Raw genomic sequence first — 22561 nt, 5'->3', positions numbered from 1 at the left:
CAGCGAGGGCACGGTACTCAACTTCTGTACTTGATCGAGCAGTAAATGTTTGCTTCTTAGCACGCCAAGAAATGAGAGTGTCGCCAAGAAACAAACAGTAACCAGTAGTAGAACGATGATCAGTGGGATCACCAGCCCAATCAGCATCAGAGTATGCCTGAAGGGACAAAGAGGAATAGGCAGAAAAATAAAGGTCATGAAATAGAGTGCCTTTGATGTAGCGAAGAATGCAAAGAACTTCCACATAGTGAGTAGTACGAGGAGCTGATAAGAACTGGCTAAGTACATGAACTGGATAGGCGATGTCTGGTCGGGTGACAGTTAAGTAGACGAGTCCACCAACTAGCTGTCGATAGAGAGTAGGATTATCCAAAACAGTGTCATCCATAGGAGTAAATCGAACATTAGGCTCAAGAGGAGTAGAATCAATGATATTGTCCGCTTTGGCACAGAAGGCCTCACGATTTTGCCTTTGACGATAGGGATGATAGCCGAAAACCCCCACACTCACTCATCAAAACGCGTCTTGGAGTCGTTGATCTAGGCGCTGATCCAACGGCACTGGAGACGTTTGGAGGGAGGGCTGCTTTAACCGGACAGCCAACTTTGACCGGCGCGTCCGGCGGCGTACAGTGGTGATTCTGGTGGCGTTGGAAACGTTGCAACGAGGAGAAGGCTAGGGTGGCGGCGGTGACGAACCAAAGCGTCGGGAAGAAGTCGAAAAGTGAGCACAAAGTACTGCCGGAGGAAACAAAATAAAAGGACTAGAAACCAATTGTTTCTGTAAAAAAAAATAACCTAAACTCTTGATACCATGTTAGAAACAAGAGACCAAACTAAAGAAAGTGTTTTGTGTATTATTCAGTCTAATGAAAAGTACAATGTACAAGGGGTATGTATATTATTCAGTCTAATGAAAAGTACAATGTACAAGGGGTATATATAGGTGTCAGAAGAATCAAAGTAATAAAAGTATAGAATCCTACAATTAATATACAGATATGCTATATAAATATAAACAATACTAACTGATCTAAAATGATTCTAATGATTTTTTAAGGATTCTCCAACAATATTTATTATATTAAAAATATAAAAGAATTATCTTTTCAATAACTTTTAATAAAATATTTTTTTTATAATATTGTTAAAATATACTGTTAAAATATACCCTTAAAATATATATTAACAAGTTCATAAAAAATTTACAAACTTCTACTACTACGTTGATGCATCTTTAACATGTGTCCTAATAATACGAGTTAGCTAAACCCAATCCATGTATACAGATAATGAGATAAAGGCATAAAGCTGTGCATATCTATTTATAGGCCCAATAACAATAAGTCTAATTCGACCAATAAGAGAGACCAGAGAATAATTGACTAGCTAGTCAATTGGTCCATTTTATCATACTTCATTTATAGTAAGCTGTACGTGATTAATACAATAATGCATGTGGAACCCAAGGAAACCACATTCGATTTTGTGAGTGGCATGCTAATTGTGTCACTGTTTGGCACTGAATTGCACGATCCAAGGCATCTCTTCGATAGAGACTTAGCAATGCGATCTTACAACTGCACATTTAATTCAAATATAATAATGACGAAGCTAATTAATAAAAGCAGATATAACATTAACATACAGTTGAATAATGTAATAACCACCAGCGCAGTACTATATTTCTTTAGTCCAAAATTCTTATATGGCATAAACAGCTGGCAATGTATCTGGCAATTTTTACTACAGCAGTTTGACAAAATCTCATGATTAATTTAAAAAATTTTGAATGATTATATTACATAATTTTATAGCTAGTATTTAATTCTAAAAAATAAAACATAAGGAAAGCATAACTATTAACTTATTATTAAGGCAACAAACTTTCCCTTCTATTAATTGTAATGGGACCTTCTTATCTTCGCTTTAAATGAATAAGGGCTTATGCTCTAAATAATAAACCACCAAAATGATGTGAATTCATGTTGACTTTTAGAAATGATAAATAATTGCACAATAATATAATATAACAAACTAACATGAGTTGATTCCACTATTAGAAAATTATTTATTACAGATAAATATTTTTGATAGATTTTATTCTATAGAAATACAGACAAATTTTGTGAAAAAATTTTTATTGAAAACAAAAAAAAAATGAATTAACATGAACTACAGACAAAAAAAAAATTATCAAAAAAATTAGTATTTTTTCATGAAAAATAATTACTGATAGAAAATTTATCTGTATTTAAATGAACAAAATACTATATTTTATTAAATTATTATAGACAAAAAATTTGTCTATAATTTAAAATATTATGTCAAAAAATATTGAGTTACAGATTTAGAAAATTTTAAAACTTTAAAATTCACCAAACTTTAAATGCGCATAACTTTTTCGTTTTAAAACATTTTCCATCCGTTCTTCAAACATCTTAAAGCTCTCATACCTAACTTTTATTTAAACCAAATTTTATCAAAGTTCGTCAAAAATAAGATTTTACAAAATTCATCAAAATTTTCTAATTTCCAAAATCTCAAAACCAAACCAATTTAAAACACACTCAAAACAAACCAACTATCCATAATAAACACTCTCTAACCATTTCTTAATCATATAGCTATATCAAACCATCCAATCCTCACAAATTTTCTTAAGATCTTATCAATATAATCATCATAAAACATCATCACTACAAATTAAATCCATAACAATCCTTATTTCTCAATTCCATCATCATCAAAACTCACCATCACTACCAAATTGTTATAAATATCAACCACAAAAATCAACACCCATTATCATCATTAACATTCATCATCAAACATCAACAATCACTATCATAATTCATTAAAATCGTCACAATCATCAAAAATCATCATACATCATTAACAATTCAAAATTATTCTAAGGTCCACTAGTCTAAGTTTCATGAAATATTACATATTACATAGAGAAAATTGAAACTATACCTTGACCGATTCTCAATATGCTCAAATTCACCAAATTATTCCAAACAAGCCTTCACGAAGATTCAACCACCAAAATTCAACTCCAATGACCAAAATCAACTCTACAAATCACCACATTCAAGCTATACATCATATATTTCACCACAATCAATACTAGAGTTTAAATTTACACCAACTCACAAGGGTTTAGGACAATCTTACCTTATCCACAGCAAATTGGGGTGAAACTCAATAATTTTTTACTATTAGTTGGCACATAAACAATCAAATCACAAAAATTTACTTAACTTCTATACCCAAAATTTTGAAATTATATAGGACAGAGAAAGGGAGTATGAAATGAGATTTCTTACTAGAAATTCTTAAGTAAAAATGACGAGTTTGGCGAGAATTTTGCGTGGCCGCAAACAGCACGCAAATCGGAGCACAGTAACTCAATTTATGAGCTTGGAAATATTGTGATAGATGAATAGTAGCAATGGAGGGTTTTCTCTCTTCTTCAACCTCACCCAGCAACTGTGTTTTATGTTTATGAGGCTGAATGGGTTCACTTATGAGCTTATATATGTTGGGCTTGAGCCTAATCCAACTCGTTAGTGTTTTTAGTTTATTTGGCCCAACTTTGTGCCAAATTTTTAGAATTAGTATCTAATTTTCAACTTTAATTATTTTTCTAAGTCTTTCTACAGGTTTTATTACTCTCACATAGTACTGGACAGATTTAAGCCGGTACTATTAACTAATTTACCGGTATGCGTTTTTACGCAATTTTTCGTAAAAAATTACATTTTTCCACTTGAAAAAATTTACTAAATCCAAATCCCACTTCTAAAATTTTAAATTAATATTTCTAAATTTTGACCCTATTCTAGGCAAATAAATTTATTATTTTATTATATTTTAAACAGTAATTTGACTACCGGTTCTTACAATAATGAAAATGCTCTTTATCCATTCTCATGTTATGTTATGTGATGAAAATGTTCAATAGATTCTCCTATTTAACAAAGTTGCCGTAAGTGTTGTAGACTTCATTGAAAATTTATTTTAGTGTTTAGCTATTACCTTTATCTCACACGTTTATGTAACTTTATGCCTAGCTTGGTGAAAATTTTAATTATTTACTTACATGAACATTCAGTTAATTACAAGGTTCTTTTTGTTCTTGAAATTACTATATTTATGCCCTACTGTTTAATATTTTGTTCAATACCTACTTGGTTTTACCTTGTTCTTAGGGCGGTGACAGGATCCAAATCTGCTTTGATAAATTTTAATAAAATACTGATAATTCAAGTTTTTAAATTATTGAAATGAAAATTGAGCTAGTCATAGAGGCACAAATTGAAATTCAACACTTTTTTTCACGTGGGGGCTTAGTTTCTGCAATGTTATTACCCCTAAAAGATGTCTGTCACACACTGATTTTTCTTTCAAAGAATTATAATTTGATTAAATCAATATTCTCTTCCCTGATTAAATGGTCATTGAAGAAGTTATTTAGTCAATATTTGAAAAGTTGTCAAGATTCTAAGGATAATCCTTCGTCTTAAAGATAAACGGCTTGGTTTTCTGTTAAAGCATAAATACTTTTTCAGGATTTACATATATTTTGCTTACTAAAACCTTCAATTTCAACTGTTATCATGTAGTGTATGATGGTTAAAATCTTCCTATTTAAGAGTGTCTATTATTTTGTAGGTTCATGAAAGGCAAGATGGCGAGATTGATATTCTCACAAAAGGTAGAAACCTTTACATGAGTAAGATGATTTTTATAGAGTACTATCTATAGTTCTATTTTTCTAATTTCACTCTTTCTCCAATATTTAATATCAGATATTGCTGTTTAATTATCTGTGCAATTTACACTAATCTGTTACTCTAATGTCACGTATTCTGCTGCTGATTACAGGTGATAACAATTACGGCGATGACAGGCTACTCTATGCCCAAGGTCAGCTTTGGCTGCAAAGACATCACATTATGGGTAGAGGCGTCGGGTATGACATTTAATTTAGCTACACTTGTTCTCGATTTGAAACACTTTTCAGCCTCCAGCATCATGGTTAACCCTAGCTTACACGTTCGACGGTTTTCTAATATTATGGAAAAGCATGCTTGATTGACAGATAGTATGAAATTAAGATATTTATGCTTATTTCATCTAATGGCTGTAACAATTGCTTATTTGCTTATATATGTCAATGGCAGGTTCTTACCTTATGTCGGTTGGGTAACGATTATTATGACCGAGAAACATATCATCAAGGTTCATTTCTCGGGTACCATTTTTCAGTTATATATCACTTCAAACTATTCTGACCTTATACAAAAATAAGCATAGCACATTATTTGGTAACTAGCATTTTCCAATATACTTGATTTCATTTAAAATCTACATGAGAACATAGATAGTAATGGATATGTGTTAGCAATTAAATTCTATTTTTTTTATAGTATTTTATGAGTTATGATATGTTGTTTTTCATTTCTTGCAGTATATTCTGATTGGTGCATTGGGTTTGCTGGTGATAACTTCAAAAGATTAACATGACTGAATCCAAATCCAAGTCAATGGTCTAAACCTCCAAGAATACTGTCTCCGAAGATGTTGTATGAACCGTAATTAATTAACCATTTAATTAATTAATTTAATTGTCTAAAATAAATTTAAAAAATTTAGAATATTAATTAAAAAATTTAAATATGATATTTGAATTTAGTAGATCTTTTTGAATTAGAAAATTTGTACCAATAAATTAACCGGTAGTATCGGCTTAAGTCTGTCAGGTACTACGTGAAAATAATAAAATTATAAAAAAATTTAAAAAAATAATTAAAGTTAAAAATTGGGCGCTAATTCTAAAGGTTTGGCCTAAAGTTGGGCCAAACGGGCTAAAAATACTAACAGGTTAGACCAGATCCAAGTTGAGTCCAAGTCCAACATATATAACCTTAAGTGAGACCATTTCAGCCTCATAACTTCATAAACACACACACTTACAGCTGCATGAGTTGAAAGAAGAGGTCCTCACTCTTGTGCTTGTAACTTGAGCTACGGTGCTCTAATTCGCGAACAGTTTGTGGCCACGCGAACGGTCTGCAGTCACGCTAACCTCTCGCCGAGCCCGTTAGTTTTATCTAACCAAAGTGGTAAAATCTTTAAAAATCTCTGTCCAGTTTTCAGCTTTATGAATTTCGAATTTTTAGGTTTGGTTTTGAGTGAGTTCTTGTGATTTTGGGTATTTAGGTACACTCTAACACTTGATTCCTATTGGGTTTTGACCCAATCTACTGTGGATAAGGTGAGCATCCTCAACTTTCTTGTGAAATTGGGTATTTAGAAACTCTAGGTTTAATTTGTGGAATTTTGTATAATTGCTAGCTTGTATTGGTGTTGTGTGGAGTATATTGGTGATTTAAGTTGCTTGAATGTGGATTTGGTGACTAGACTTGTTGATCTTGGTTGAGAATTTGGTGTTTTGCACATATTGGGAATCGACCAAGGTATGATTTCAGTTTTCTCTATGTAATATGTAATATTTCTGGACACATAGGCTAGTAGAACTTAGTATAGGATTGAATTGGTTGTTGATAATTGCGATGTATGATGATTTTGATGATTTCGGTGAATGATGATGTTGATTTATGATGTGAAGTTGGACAATGATGATTATGAGGATTGATAATAAATTATAAGGCTTGTTGATGTTGATAAATATTGAGAATGGTGAAATGATATTTTGTGATGATAATTATTGAGATTTGAGTTTTATAAGTGGAAATTGGTGTATGGAATGGATGATATTATATGTTGCTAAGTTGTAGAAGGATGAGAAGGTATATGAATATAATTTAGGTACATTGTGACTGTTTTAGATGTGGAATGATTGGTTTTGAATTGAGAGTTTTGGTAAATTTGAGGTTTAAAAGTTTTTGGTAAAAAAGGATTTTTGGCCAACTTTGGCGAATCATATCTTAATCCTCGATTTTTGAAATTGATTGAATTTTGTATAAAATTAAAGATAATTCAAAGAGCTTTAAAATGGTATAGATTTCGTGAAAATTGCAATTTTGTAGAAAAAGATATGATCGTTGGAAGTTGGTGTCAAAAATCTGAATTCTGTGATGTTGCAAAAAATTGTAAGTTCTGGTTTGTGTGCCCACGCACACACCTGTGCCTACGCACCGAGCAGAACGAGTGTTATGACTCGTGCGTGCACATGAGGGGTGTACGCACACATGTACACCCTGTGAAAGTTGCAAGTTGTGTGTACGCACAATATCATGCGTATGCACAACATCATGCCTACGCATAAGCTGGGAAGAGCATTCTATTGAATGCGTCCGCACGTATTCATGAGTACTCACAAGATGGAAAATTTTACTGTGTGCATAGGCACACCTCTATGCGTATGCACAAGTTGAGAGAACTATGCTTGTGCGTGGGTATGCACAACCCTATGCGTACGCACAAGCCCTACTTTTCAAATAAAAACTTTGTTTTCAATCATTTTACCTTTCTGGTAAGCTTGCAAACTTCCATAACGCTTGTTTAAGACCCTTAGCTTATTTTTAGGCTTTGAAACATAGAAAATACAATGAGTGAGTTTAATTAGATATTTTCTGGTGAAAAATTTAGAAGACGGAGGCTTAGGTCTCTTAAGCTATGAGTGGACCGTTAGAGTACTATATTGATGATGATTATGGGAACTTACGAGCCAATGGTAAACTTATGAAATCAAGGGATTAGCGGTGATTATGACAAGTCGGGGACTCGAAGAGAAATGATGAATTATTGAATGATGAAAGTGATCAGTGAATGAGATATGACTATATATTGTATTATATTGATATTGTTCAGATGCTATACGCCTGGCAGGGATAGTAGGTTAATCCCACCTGTCAAGGTCGCGGTGGTGATGTAAGGGTGGTGGTTAGTCCCGCTTACATTGAGATGTGAGGTCTGTGGCTAAGTATCCCGCTCGCATCCTTTCGGAATCACAAGAGTGTGCCGGGTACTATATCCCTAGATCGTGTGCCAAGCACGATATCCCTGGGGTTCCCATTTATATTCGTGACTGAAAGGAAAAATCTCCATGGGGATGTATCGAGTTGACAGTTGAACTGACAATGTGATATCACAACCAATAGGGCAGGCATTCATCATGTGCATTTTCTATGTGGTTGCTTGCTTTGTTTACTTGCATACTATGCCTAATTGTATAACATGCTTAATTACTTCTTGATTTACTTGCTATACATGATAATTACTTGTGCTTTACTTGTATGAATTACTTGTTTTTTCTATTGGGATTAAGGAGGTTCGGTAGGCGGTAGCGATGGGATCGCATGGCGGTTAGGCTGGTGATGAGCGGATAATTTATACGCTTTTTGGCATTGTTTTTAGTATATTTCAGTTACTTTTTATTATATTTTTATTAGTCTTTATTTAAAAATCATATTTCTGGACTTTACTATGAGTTTGTGTGTTTTTCTGTAATTTCAGGTATTTTCTGGCTGAAATTGAGGGACCTGAGCAAAAATCTGATTCAGAGGCTGAAAAAGGGCTGCAGATGCTGTTGGATGCTGACCTCCCTGCACTCGAAATGGATATTCTGGAGCTACAGAAGTCCAATTGGTACGCTCTTAATTGCGTTGGAAAGTAGACATCCTAGGCTTTCCAGAAATATATAATAGTCCATACTTTGCCCGAGTTTTGATGACGCAAACTGGCGTTTAAACGCCCCCTTTCTACCCTATTCTGGCGTTAAACGCTAGAACTGGCATAAAAGCTGGAGTTAAATGCCCAAACTGGCACAAAAGCTGGCGTTTAACTCCAAGAAAAGTCTCTACATGTGAAAGCTTCAATGCTCAGCCCAAGCACACACCAAGTAGGCCCTGGAAGTGGATTTCTACACTAACTATTCTAGCTTATTCATTTTCTGTAACCCTAGGTTACTAGTTCATTATAAAAACCACTTTTAGAGATTCATTTTGTACCTCATGACATTTTACATCAGAATTTGTATTCTCTGCTGTGTCTCGATGAATTAATGCAATTACTACTGTTTTCCATTCAATCACGCTTGTCTCTATTCTAAGATATTCACTCGCACTTCAACCAGATGAATGTGATGATCCGTGAAACTCATTGGTGCACAAATTGTGAATCACACTTATCACAACTCGTACCACTAACCAGCAAGTGCACTGGGTCGTCCAAGTAATACCTTACGTGAGTAAGGGTCGAATCCCACGGAGATTGTTGGTATGAAGCAAGCTATGGTCACCTTGTAAATCTCAGTCAGGCGGATATAAAACAGTTATGGAGTTTTCGAAATTAATATTAAAATAGGGATAGAGATACTTATGTAATTCATTGGTAGGAATTTCAGACAAGCGAATGGAGATACTTTTCGTTCCTCTGAACCTCTGCTTTCCTGCTATCTTCATCCAATCGGTCTTACTCCTTTCCATGGCTGGCTGTATGCAAGGGCATCACCGTTGTCAGTGGCTACATCCCCTCCTCTCAGTGAATAATATGCTCACGCACCCTGTCACGGCACGGCTATTCATCTGTCGGTTCTCGATCATGCTGGAATAGGATTCATCCTCCTTTTGCGTCTGTCACTAACGCCCAACAATCGCGAGTTTGAAGCTCGTCACAGTCATTCAATCATTGAATCCTACTCAGAATACCACAGACAAGGTTTAGACCTTCCGGATTCTCTTGAATGCCGCCATCATTCTAGCTTACGCCACGAAGATTCTGGTTAGGAGATCTAAGAGATACTCATTCTAGCTTAATTCATGTAGAACAGAAGTGTTTGTCAGGCACGCGTTCATAAGGGAGAAGGATGATGAGCGTCACACATAATCATCACCTTCATCATGTTCTTGGGTGCGAATGGATATCTTAGAAGCGAAATAAGAAGAATTGAATAGAAAACAGTAGTACTTTGCATTAATCTTTGAGGAACAGCAGAGCTCCACACCTTAATCTATGGAGTGTAGAAATTCTACCGTTTGAAAATACATAAGTGAAGGTCCAGGCATGGCCGAGATGGCCAGCCCCTCTGATCTAAGAACCAGGCGTCCAAAGATGATCCTAAGATCCTAAGATGATCAAAAGATGACTAATACAATAGTAAAAGGTCCTATTTATAATAAACTAGTCACTAGGGTTTACATGAGTAAGTACTTGATGCATAAATCCACTTCCGGGGCCCACTTGGTGTGTGTTTGGACTGAGCCTGAGTGTTGCACGTGCAGAGGCCATTTGTGGAGTTGAACGCCAGTTTTTGTGCCAGTTTGGGCATTCAACTCTGGTTTTGGATCCTTTTCTGGCGCTGGACGCCAGATTTGGGCAGAAGGCTGGCGTTGAACACCAGTTTACATCGTCAATTCTTGGCCAAAGTATGGACTAATATATATTGCTGGAAAACCCTGGATGTCTACTTTCCAACGCAATTGGAAGCGCGCCATTTCGAGTTCTGTAGCTCCAGAAAATCCACTTTGAGTGCAGGGAGGTCAGAATCCAACCGCATCAGCAGTCCTTCTTCAACCTCTGAATCTGATTTTTGCTCAAGTCCCTCAATTTCAGCCAGAAAATACCTGAAATCACAGAAAAACACACAAACTCATAGTAAAGTCCAGAAATGTGAATTTAACATAAAAACTAATGAAAACATCCCTAAAAGTAACTAGATCCTACTAAAAACATACTAAAAACAATGTCAAAAAACGTATAAATTATCCGCTCATCACAACACCAAACTTAAATTGTTGCTTGTCCCCAAGCAACTGGAAATTAAATAGGATAAAAAGAAGAGAATATACTATAAATTCCAAACTATCAATGAAACAGAGCTTCAATCATATGAGCGGGACTTATAGCTTTTTGCCTCTTGAATAGTTTTGGCATCTCACTTTATCCATTGAAGTTTAGAATGATTGGCATCTATAGGAACTTCAGATTTCTAATAGTGTTATTGACTCTCCTAGTTCAGTATGATGATTCTTGAACACAGCTTCTTTATGAGTCTTGGCCGTGGCCCTAAGCACTTTGTTTTCCAGTATTACCACCGGATACATAAATGCCACAGACACATAATTGGGTGAACCTTTTCAGATTGTGACTCAGCTTTGCTAAAGTCCCCAATTAGAGGTGTCCAGGGTTCTTAAGCACACTCTTTGTTTGCTTTAGACCTTGACTTTAACCGCTCAGTCTCAAGTTTTCACTTGACACCTACACGCCACAAGCACATGGTTAGGGACAGCTTGGTTTAGCCGCTTAGACCAGGATTTTATTCCTTTAGGCCCTCCTATCCACTGATGCTCAAAGCCTTGGGATCCTTTTTATTTGCCCTTGCCTTTTGGTTTTAAGGGTTATTGGCTTTTTCTGCTTGCTTTTTCTTTTTCTTTCTATTTTTTTAGCCTTTTTTTTTTCTGCAAGCTTTGTTCTTTGCTGCTTTTTCTTGCTTCAAGAATCATTTTTATGATTTTTTAGATTATCAAATAACATGTCTCCTAGTCATCATTCTTTCAAGAGCCAACATATTTAACATTCTTAAACAACAACTTCAAAAGACATATGCACTGTTCAAGCATACATTCAGAAAACAAGAAGCATTGTCACCACATCAATATAATTAAACTAAGTTCAAGGATAAATTCGAAACTCATGTACTTCTTGTTCTTTTGAATTAAAACATTTTTCTTTTAAGAGAGGTGATGGATTCATAGGACATTCATATCTTTAAGACAAAGTTACTACTACTAATGATCACGTAATGAAGGCACAAACATAGATAAGCACATAACATAGAAAACGAAAAACAGAGAAAGCAAAAACAAGGAATGAATCCACCTTAGTGATGGTGGCGTTTCCTTCTTGAGGAACCAATGATGTCCTTGAGCTCTTCTATGTCTCTTCCTTGTCTTTGTTGCTCCTCCCTCATTGCTTTTTGATCTTCTCTTATTTCATGGAGCATGATGGAGTGCTCTTGATGTTCCACCCTTAATTGTCCCATATTGGAACTCAATTCTCCTAGGGAGGTGTTGATTTGCTCCCAATAGTTTTGTGGAGGAAAGTGCATTTGAGGTATTTCTGGAATCTCATGGTGATGAGCTTCTTGCGCCTCTTGAGCTCCATAACTGGGCTCTCTTGCTTGCTCCATCTTTTTCTTAGTGATGGGCTTTTCCTCTTTAATGAGGATATCTCCCTCTATGTCAATCCCAGCTGAATTGCATAGATGGCAAATGAGGTGAGGAAAGGCTAACCTTGCCATGGTGGAGGACTTGTCAGCCACCTTGTAGAGTTCTTAAGGTATAATCTCATGAACTTCCACCTCTTCTCCAATCATGATGCTATGGATCATGATGGCCCGGTCTATAGTAACTTCAGACCGGTTGCTAGTGGGAATGATTGAGCATTGAATAAACTCCAACCATCCTCTAGCTATAGGCTTGAGGTCCAATCTTCTTAGTTGAACCGGCTTGTCTTTGGAGTCAATCTTCCATTGAGCTCCTTCTACACATATGTCCATAAGGACTTGGTCCAACCTTTGATCAAGGTTGACTCTCCTTGTGTAGGGGCGTGCGTTCTCTTCCATGTATGGCAAGTTGAACGCCAACCTCACATTTTTCGGATTAAAATCTAAGTATTTCCCCCGAACCATTGTAACATAGTTCTTTGGATCCGGGTTCTTACTTTGATCATGGTTCTTGGTGATCCATGCATTGGCATAGAACTCTTGAACCATTAGGATGCCGACTTGTTGGATGGGGTTTGTTAGAACTTCCCAACCTCTTCTTTGAATTTCATGTCGGATCTCCGGATACTCATTTCTTTTGAGTTTAAAAGGGACCTCAGGGATCACCTTCTTCTTGGCCACAACATCATAGAAGTGGTCTTGATGGGCTTTGGAGATGAACCTTTCCATCTCCCATGACTCGGATGTGGAAGCTCTTGTCTTCCCTTTCTCTCTTCTAGAGGATTCTCCGGTCATAGATGCCATCAATGGTAATGAAAAAACAAAAAAGCTATGCTTTTACCACACCAAACTTAGAATATTGCTCGCCCTCGAGCAATAAACAAAAGAATAGAAGAAGAAGAAGAAGAAATATGGAGAGGGAGAGGGATATGTGGTTTCGGCCAAGAGGAGTGTAGAGGGGTGTGTTGTGTGAATTTGATGAAGAATGGAGGTCTTTATATAGGGAAGGGAGGGGGGTATTGGTTCGGCCATATGGGTGGGTTTGGGTGGGAAATTGGTTTTGAATTTTGAAGGTAGGTGGAGTTTATGAGGTAGGTTTATTGGGAAGAGTGGGTGGATGTGAGTGGTGAAGGTTTAATGGGGAAGAGAGATTGAGGTGATTGGTGAAGGGCTTTTAGGGAAGAGTGTTTAAGGGGTTGTGTGAAAGAGAGTGGTGAGAAGAAGTGAGTGGAGGTAGGTGGGGATCCTGTGGGGTCCACGGATCCTGAGTTGATCCTGTGGGGTCCACAGATCCTGAGTGGATCCTGTGGGGTCCACAGATCCTGAGGTGTTCAAGGAATTACATCCTTGCACCCTTAGGCATGTAAAAATGCCTTTGTATCCAACTCTGGGCGTTCAGCGCCAGGTTGGTGGCCATTTTGGGCGTTCAACGCCCATCTGTGTGCCATTTCTGGCGTTGAACGCCAGAACCATGCTTGTTCTGGGCGTTCAGCGCCGGGATGCTCCCATTCTGGGCGTTCAGCGCCAGAACTATGCTCTGTTCTGGCGTTTGAACGCTAGACAGATGCTCCTCCAGGGTGTGATTTTTCTTCTACTGTTTTTGATTCCGTTTTCAATTTTTCTATTTATTTTGTGACTCCACATGATCATGAACCTAAGAAAACATGAAAAACAATAAAAATAAGAATTAGATAAACATTGGGTTGCCTCCCAACAAGCGCTTCTTTAATGTCAATAGCTTGACAGTGGGCTCTCATGGAGCCTCACAGATGTGCAGAGCTTTGTTGAGACTCTCCAACACCAAACTTAGAGTTTGACTGTGGGGGCTCTGGTTGACTCTGCTTGGAGAGAAGCTTTTTCTGCTTCCTCTCCATGGTTGCAGAGGGAGATCCTTGAGTTTTAAATACAAGGGAGTTCTCATTCCATTGAAGGAATATTTCACCTCTGTCAACATCAATCACAGCTCTTACTGTGGCCAGGAAAGGTCTTCCTAGGATGATGGATTCATCCTTTTCCTTTCCAGTATCCAGGACTATGAAATCAGCAGGGATGTAAAGGCCTTCAACCTTTACTAACATGTCCTCTACTTGTCCATAAGCCTGTTTTCTAGAGCTGTCTGCCATCTCTAATGAGATTTTAGCAGCTTGCACCCCATAGATTCCCAGTTTCTCTATTACAGAGAGGGGCATGAGGTTTATTCCTGAACCAAGGTCACACAGAGCCTTAAAGATCATGGTGCCTATGGTACAGGATATTATGAACTTTCAAGGATCCTGTCTCTTCTGAGGCAATGTCAGTTGATCCAGATCACTTAGTTCATTGATGAACAAGGGAGGTTCAACTTCCCAAGCATCAATGCCAAACAATTTGGCATTCAGCTTCATGATTGCACCAAGAAACTTGGCAGTTTGCTCTTCAGTAACATCCTCATTCTCTTCAGAAGAGGAATACTCATCAGAGCTCATGAAGGGCATAAGGAGGTTCAATGGAATCTCTATGGTCTCTAGATGAGCCTCAGAGTCCTTTGGTTCCTCAGAGGGAAGCTCCTTATTGATCACTGGACGTCCCAGGAGGTCCTCCTCCTTGGGATTCACGTCCTCTCCTTTCCTCAGAGGTTCGGCCATGGCGCTTATGTCAATGGCCTTGCACTCTCCTTTTGGGTTCTCTTCTGTATTGCTTGGGAGAGTACTAGGAGGGATTTCAGTGATCCTTTTACTCAGCTGGCCCACTTGTGCTTCCAGATTTCTAATGGAAGACCTTGTTTCATTCATGAAACTTACAGTGGCCTTAGATAGATCAGAGACTAGATTTGCTAAATTAGAAGCATTTTGTTCAGAGTTCTCTGTCTGTTGCTGAGTTGATGATGGAAAAGGCTTGCTATTGCTGAACCTGTTTCTCCCACCATTATTAAAGCCTTGTTGGGGCTTTTGATCCTTCCATGAGAAATTTGGATGATTTCTCCATGTTGAGTTATAGGTGTTTCCATAAGGTTCACCTAAGTAATTCACCTCTGCTATTGCAGGGTTCTCAGGATCATAGGCTTCTTCTTCAGGAGAAGCCTCTTGAGTACTGTTGGATGCAGCTTGCATTCCATGCAGACTCTGAGAAATCATATTGACTTGCTGAGTCAATATTTTGTTCTGAGCCAAAATGGCATTCAGAGTATCAACTTCAAGAACTCCCTTCTTCATAGGCGTCCCATTATTCATAGGATTCCTTTCAGAAGTGTACATGAACTGGTTATTAGCAACCATGTCAATGAGTTCTTGAGCTTCTGTAGGCGTTTTCTTTAGGTGAATGGATCCACCTGCAGAGGTATCCAATGACATCTTAGATAACTCAGACAGACCATCATAGAATATATCCAGGATGGTCCATTCTGAAAGCATGTCAGAAGGACACTTTTTGGTCAACTGTTTGTATCTTTCCCAAGCTTCATAGAGAGATTCACCTTCTTTCTATCTGAAGGTTTGAACATCAGCTCTAAGCTTGCTCAGCTTTTGAGGAGGAAAGTACTTGGCTAAGAAAGCCGTGACCAGCTTATCCCAAGAGTTCAGGCTGTCTTTGGGTTGAGAATCCAACCATAATCTAGCTCTGTCTCTTACAGCAAAAGGGAAAAGCATGAGCCTGTAGACTTCAGGATCTACTCCATTAGTCTTAACAGTATCACATATCTACAAGAATTCAGTTAAGAACTGAAAAGGATCTTCAGATGGAAGTCCATGAAACTTGCAGTTCTGCTGCATCAGAGAAACTAATTGAGGTTTCAGCTCAAAGTTGTTTGCTCCAATGGCAGGAATGGAGATGCTTCTTCCATGTAAATTGGAATTAGGTGCAGTAAAGTCACCAAGCATCTTCCTTACATTATTATTATTTTCGGCTGCCATCTCTTCTGCCTGTTCGAAAATTTCTGAAAGGTTATCTCTGGATTGTTGTATTTTAGCTTCTCTTAATTTTCTCTTCAGAGTCCTTTCAGGTTCTGGATCTGCTTCCACAAGAATGTTCTTATCCTTGCTCCTGCTCATATGACAAAGAAGAAGGCACAGAAAAATAATAATAATAGTAGAGATCCTTTATACCACAGTATAGGGATCCCTGTGTGAGTAGAAGAAAAGAGGGGGAGACAAAGAATGTGATGTGAAGGAAGAAATGCAACTGTACTGATGGAAGAGATGTGAGATGAGATGTTAGGATATGAATGAATAAATAGAATAGGATGGGGTGGTATAATTTTCTAAAATTATTTTGAAAAGGAGTTAGTGATTTTTGAAAATTGGTTTTTGAAAATTTGTTAGTATTTTTCGAAAATTTTTTTGAAATAAAAATAAAAATAAAAATAATTAGTTAATTAAAAAGAAATTTTTGAAAAAGGGGGAGATATTTTCGAAAATTAGAGAGAGAGAGTTAGTTAGGTAGTTTTGAAAAAGTTAAGAAACAAACAAAAAGTTAGTTAGTTAGTTGAAACAAATTTTGAAAAGATAAGAAGTTAGGAAGTTAGAAAAGATATTTTGAAAAGATATTTTTGAAAAAGATAAGATAAGAAGATATTTTTGAAAAGATATGATTGAAATTAGTTTTGAAAAAGATTTGATTTTTAAAATTACAATTAATGACTTGATTCATAAGAAATCACAAGATATGATTCTAGAACTTAAAGTTTGAATCTTTCTTAACAAGCAAGTAACAAACTTCAAATTTTTGAATCAAAACATTAATTGTTTATGTTATTTTCGAAAATTTGATATAAAAATAAGAAAAAGATTTTTGAAAAATATTTTTGGAATTTTCGAAAATAACTAAGAATTTTGAAAAAGATTTGATTTTTGAAAAAGATTTTGAAAAAGATAAGATTTTCAAATTGAAAATTTGATTTGACTCATGAGAAACAATTTGATTTTAAAAATTTTTGAAAAAGTCAATCCAAATTTTCGAATTTGATGAGAGAAAAAGGGAAAGATATTTTTTTGATTTTTGAAATTTTTATGAAAAACATGAAAATTATGCAATGCATGAAATTTTTAGATCAAAACATGTGATGCATGCAAGAATGCTATGAATGTCAAGATGAACACCAGGAACACTTTGAATGTCAAGATGAACATCATAGACATAATTTTGAAAAATTTTTAATGCAAAGAAAACATGCAAGACACCAAACTTAGAATTCTTTAATGCTTAGACACTAAGAATTCAAGAATGCATATGATAAACATGAAAAGACACAACAAAAAATCATCAAGATCAAACAAGAAGACTTACCAAGAACAACTTGAAGATCATGATGAACACTATGAATGCATGGAAATTTTCGAAAAAATGCAAGATGCATATGCAAGTGACACCAAACTTATGATATGACTCAAGACTCAAACAAGAAACACAAAATATTTTTGATTTTTATGATTTTCTAATTTTTTTTTTGAATTTTCGAAAATTAATTGAAAAAGGAAAATAAGGATTCCAAAATTTTTAATATGAATTCCAGGAATCTTGCCATGTTAGTCTAAAGCTTCAGTCCAGGAATTAGACATGGCTCACTAGCCAGCCAAGCTTTCAATGAAAGCTCCAGTCCAAAACACTAGACATGACCAATGGCCAGCCAAGCTTCAGCATGCAACATAAGAGAATATACTGCTCATTACTTATCCAAGTAACTTGCCTCTATGTTGATGGTTTGGAAGCCTCAGTCCAAAAGAATTTAGACATGGCTTTACAGCCAGCCAGGCTTCACATGCTTCATAAAACACTAGAATTCATTCTTAAAAATCTTGAATAAAATTTTTGAAAACATTTTTTTTTATTTTTTTTTTCAAAAACAGATAAGAGATTTTTGAAAATATTTTTGAAAAATTTTTGAAAAGAAAACAAAAAGAAAATTACCTAATCTAAGCAACAAGATGAACCGTCAGTTGTCCAAACTCAAACAATCCCCGGCAACGGCGCCAAAAACTTGGTGCAGTTGCCGGATCAAAAGGGAATCTGGCACTGATGTTACCGGACCAAAAGCTTGCCGAAAACACAAACAATCCCCGGCAACGGCGCCAAAAACTTGGTGCACAAATTGTGAATCACACTTTTCACAACTCGTACCACTAACCAGCAAGTGCACTGGGTCGTCCAAGTAATACCTTACGTGAGTAAGGGTCGAATCCCACGGAGATTGTTGGTATGAAGCAAGCTATGGTCACCTTGTAAATCTCAGTCAGGCGGATATAAAACAGTTATGGAGTTTTCGAAATTAATATTAAAATAGGGATAGAGATACTTATGTAATTCATTTGTAGGAATTTCAGACAAGCGAATGGAGATACTTTTCGTTCCTCTGAACCTCTGCTTTCCTGCTATCTTCATCCAATCGGTCTTACTCCTTTCCATGGCTGGCTGTATGCAAGGGAATCACTATTGTCAGTGGCTACATCCCCTCCTCTCAGTGAATAATATGCTAACGCACCCTGTCACGGCACGGCTATTCATCTGTCGATTCTCGATCATGCTGGAATAGGATTCATCCTCCTTTTGCGTCTGTCACTAACGCCCAACAATCGCGAGTTTGAAGCTCGTCACAGTCATTCAATCATTGAATCCTACTCAGAATACCACAGACAAGGTTTAGACCTTCCGGATTCTCTTGAATGCCGCCATCATTCTAGCTTACGCCACGAAGATTCTGGTTAGGAGATCTAAGAGATACTCATTCTAGCTTAATTCATGTAGAACAGAAGTGTTTGTCAGGCACGCGTTCATAAGGGAGAAGGATGATGAGCGTCACACATAATCATCACCTTCATCATGTTCTTGGGTGCGAATGGATATCTTAGAAGCGAAATAAGAAGAATTGAATAGAAAACAGTAGTACTTTGCATTAATCTTTGAGGAACAGCAGAGCTCCACACCTTAATCTATGGAGTGTAGAAACTCTACCGTTTGAAAATACATAAGTGAAGGTCCAGGCATGGCCGAGATGGCCAGCCCCTCTGATCTAAGAACCAGGCGTCCAAAGATGATCCTAAGATCCTAAGATGATCAAAAGATGACTAATACAATAGTAAAAGGTCCTATTTATAATAAACTAGTCAATAGGGTTTACATGAGTAAGTACTTGATGCATAAATCCACTTCCGGGGCCCACTTGGTGTGTGTTTGGGCTGAGCCTGAGTGTTGCACGTGCAGAGGCCATTTGTGGAGTTGAACGCCAGTTTTTGTGCCAGTTTGGGCGTTCAACTCTGGTTTTGGATCCTTTTCTGGCGCTGGACGCCAGATTTGGGCAGAAGGCTGGCGTTGAACGCCAGTTTACGTCGTCAATTCTTGGCCAAAGTATGGACTATTATATATTGCTGGAAAGCCCTGGATGTCTACTTTCCAACGCAATTGGAAGCGCGCCATTTCGAGTTCTGTTGCTCCAGAAAATCCACTTTGAGTGCAGGGAGGTCAGAATCCAACCGCATCAGCAGTCCTTCTTCAACCTCTGAATCTGATTTTTGCTCAAGTCCCTCAATTTCAGCCAGAAAATACCTGAAATCACAGAAAAACACACAAACTCATAGTAAAGTCCAGAAATTTGAATTTAACATAAAAACTAATGAAAACATCCCTAAAAGTAACTAGATTCTACTAAAAATAATGTCAAAAAGCGTATAAATTATCCGCTCATCACTCATCATCATTCTCACCTATGAACGCGTGCCTGACAACCACCTCCATTCTATCTGCAATAGCTTGAGCGCATATCTCTTGGGTTTCTAATCTAAGATTAGAACCTTCGTGGTATAGGCTAGAATTATTGGCGGCCATTCTTGAGATCCGGAAAGTCTAAACCTTGTCTGTGGTATTCCGAGTAGGATCTGGGATGGGATGACTGTGACGAGCTTCAAACTCGTGAGTGCTGGGTGTAGTGACAGACGCAAAAGGATCAATGGATCCTATTCCAACATGAGTGAGAACCGACAGATGATTAGTCGTGCGGTGACAGCGCATTGGGCCATTTTCACTGAGAGGACGGATGGTAGCCATTGACAACGGTGATCTACCAACATACAGCTTGCCATGGAAGGAGCCTTGCGTGCGTAAAGAAGAAGACAGTAGGAAAGCAGAGATTTAGAAGACAAAGCATCTCCAAAACCTCAACTTGTTCTCCATTACTGCATAACAAGTATTTATTTCATGTTCTTTTACTTTTTACAATTAAAACTAAGAATCATTACTGATATCCTGAATAAGAATTACAAGATAACCATAGCTTGCTTCAAGCCGACAATCTCCGTGGGATCAACCCTTACTCACGTAAGGTATTACTTGGACGACCCAGTGCACTTGCTGGTTAGTTGTGCGGAATTGCAAAAGTGTGATAGTGATTTCGTGCACCAAGTTTTTGGCGCCGTTGCCGGGGATTGTTCGAGTTTGGACAACTGACGGTTTATTTTGTTGCTTAGATTAGGAATAATTTATTTTTGTTGGTTTAGAGTCTTTTATTTGAGTTTAGTTTCATATTTTAAGTTTGGTGTCAATTGCATGCTTTTATTTTCCTTCAATTTTTCGAATTACATGTTCTTAGTTCTTTATTGATCTTCAAGTTGTTCTTGTTTATTTTCCTTGTTTGATCTTTAGTCTTTCTTGTTTTGTGTCTTTCCTTGTTTTTCTTATGCATTTTCGAATTATTAGTGTCCAAAATATAAAAATTTTTAAGTTTGGTGTCCTTTGTGTCCTTATTTCCTTAAAAATTTTCAAAATTTGTTCTTGATGTTCATCTTGATCTTCAAAGTGTTCTTGGTGTTCATCTTGACATTCAAAGTTTTCTTGTTTGTTTTCTTTGTTTCGATCTAAAAATCCTAAGTTTGGTGTCATTTTATTATTTTTCTCTTTCCTCATTAAATTCAAAAATATCTTTTCTCTTATTTTAATTGATTTTCGAATTCTGCCTTTAAAAATTTAGATTTTTATTTTAAAACTTCTTATTTTATCTTATCTTAGTTTGGAATTCCAAAATTCAAATCTTTTTCAAAAATCATATCCAAGGCCTTTCAAATTTTCTTAATTAACCAATTATTTTAGTTTTCGAAACTTTTATTTTATTTTCCATTTATTTTATTTTATTTTATTCGGTTACTTTTAATTAAATAAAATAAAAATAAAAAATATAATTTATTTGTAACTCATATCAATTCCCTTTTCTCCATCATGGACATAAGTGGAAATGAACAGTTCAGAAGGACTCTGGAGTTATATGCTAACCCCATTACAGCTGCATATGGGAGTAGCATCTGTATACCTCCCATCAAAGCAAGCAGTTTTGAGCTAAATCCTCAGCTCATTATGATGGTGCAGCAAAATTGCCAGTATTCCGGTCTTTCACAGGAAGAACCTACTGAGTTTCTGGCACAGTTCTTACAAATTGCTGACACAGTACGTGATAAAGAAGTGGATCAGGATGTCTACAGATTATTACTGTGTCCATTTGCTGTAAAAGATCAAGCTAAGAGGTGGTTAAATAACCAACCCACAGCAAGCATAAAAACATGGAAACAGTTATCAGACAAATTCCTGAATCAATTTTACCCTCCAAAAAGGATGACACAGCTGAGGTTAGACATCCAAGGCTTTAAACAAGAGGATCATGAATCCCTTTATAATGCCTGGGAGAGGTACAGAGGGATGCTAAGGAAATGCCCCTCTGAAATATTTTCAGACTTGGTACAGTTAGACATCTTCTACTCTGGGCTTACAGAAAAAGCTCAAATATCTCTAGACTACTCAGCTGGTGGATCTATACACATAAGAAAGACGATCGAAGAGGCTCAAGAGCTCATAGATACGGTTGCTAGAAATCAACATTTGTACTCAAGCAGTGAGTCCTCCATAAAAGAAGAGGCTAGGGCAGTAACTACTGATCCTAATCCTCAAAAGCAGATTGTTGAACTTAATCAGGAATCGCTCCTTATGACAAAACAATTAGCAGAATTTAAAGAGATGCTCCAAGACTCTAAAAATGCTAACAAAAATATGGAAGCACAATTGAATCAGACAAGACAGCAGCTATCTAAACAGATAACAGAAGAATGCCAAGCTGTTCAACTAAGGAGCGGGAAGACACTGAATAATTCAGCTCAAAGTAGTAGAAAGCCAAGAAAAGAACAACTGACAGAGGATGACCAAACCACTGTCCAAAATCCCTCTGAGGACAGCAAGAGCACAGAGAGGAATAATTCTGGCGTTCAAACGCCAGAAAAGGGTGAAAAATTGGCGTCAAACGCCCAGTGGATGCCCACTTCTGGCATTCAAACGCCAGAAAAGGGAGAAAAGTTGGCATTAAATGCCCATTCCTTGCCCAGTTCTGGCGTTCAAACACTAGAAAAGGGTGGAAAATTG

General features: G+C 36.8%; 1 protein-coding gene across 1 annotated transcript; it reads left to right on the top strand.

Annotated features, from left to right (window-relative positions):
- The first annotated feature begins 1452 nt into the window (after positions 1 to 1452).
- Positions 1453 to 5592, top strand: LOC112762539 (uncharacterized). The gene is made up of 5 exons (XM_072221945.1): positions 1453 to 1659; positions 4681 to 4723; positions 4894 to 4981; positions 5193 to 5250; positions 5480 to 5592. Exons 1-5 carry the CDS (start codon positions 1453 to 1455, stop codon positions 5528 to 5530), a joined length of 447 nt encoding a protein of 148 aa, XP_072078046.1. The 3' UTR covers positions 5531 to 5592.
- The last annotated feature ends 16969 nt before the right edge of the window (positions 5593 to 22561 follow it).

The sequence above is a fragment of the Arachis hypogaea genome, chromosome 17 (assembly GCF_003086295.3).
Source record: "Arachis hypogaea cultivar Tifrunner chromosome 17, arahy.Tifrunner.gnm2.J5K5, whole genome shotgun sequence".
In the NCBI taxonomy this organism is placed as follows: Eukaryota; Viridiplantae; Streptophyta; class Magnoliopsida; order Fabales; family Fabaceae; genus Arachis; species Arachis hypogaea.
The sequence above is the reverse complement of the archived record's forward strand: the minus strand, read 5'-3'. Positions and strand labels throughout refer to the sequence as shown.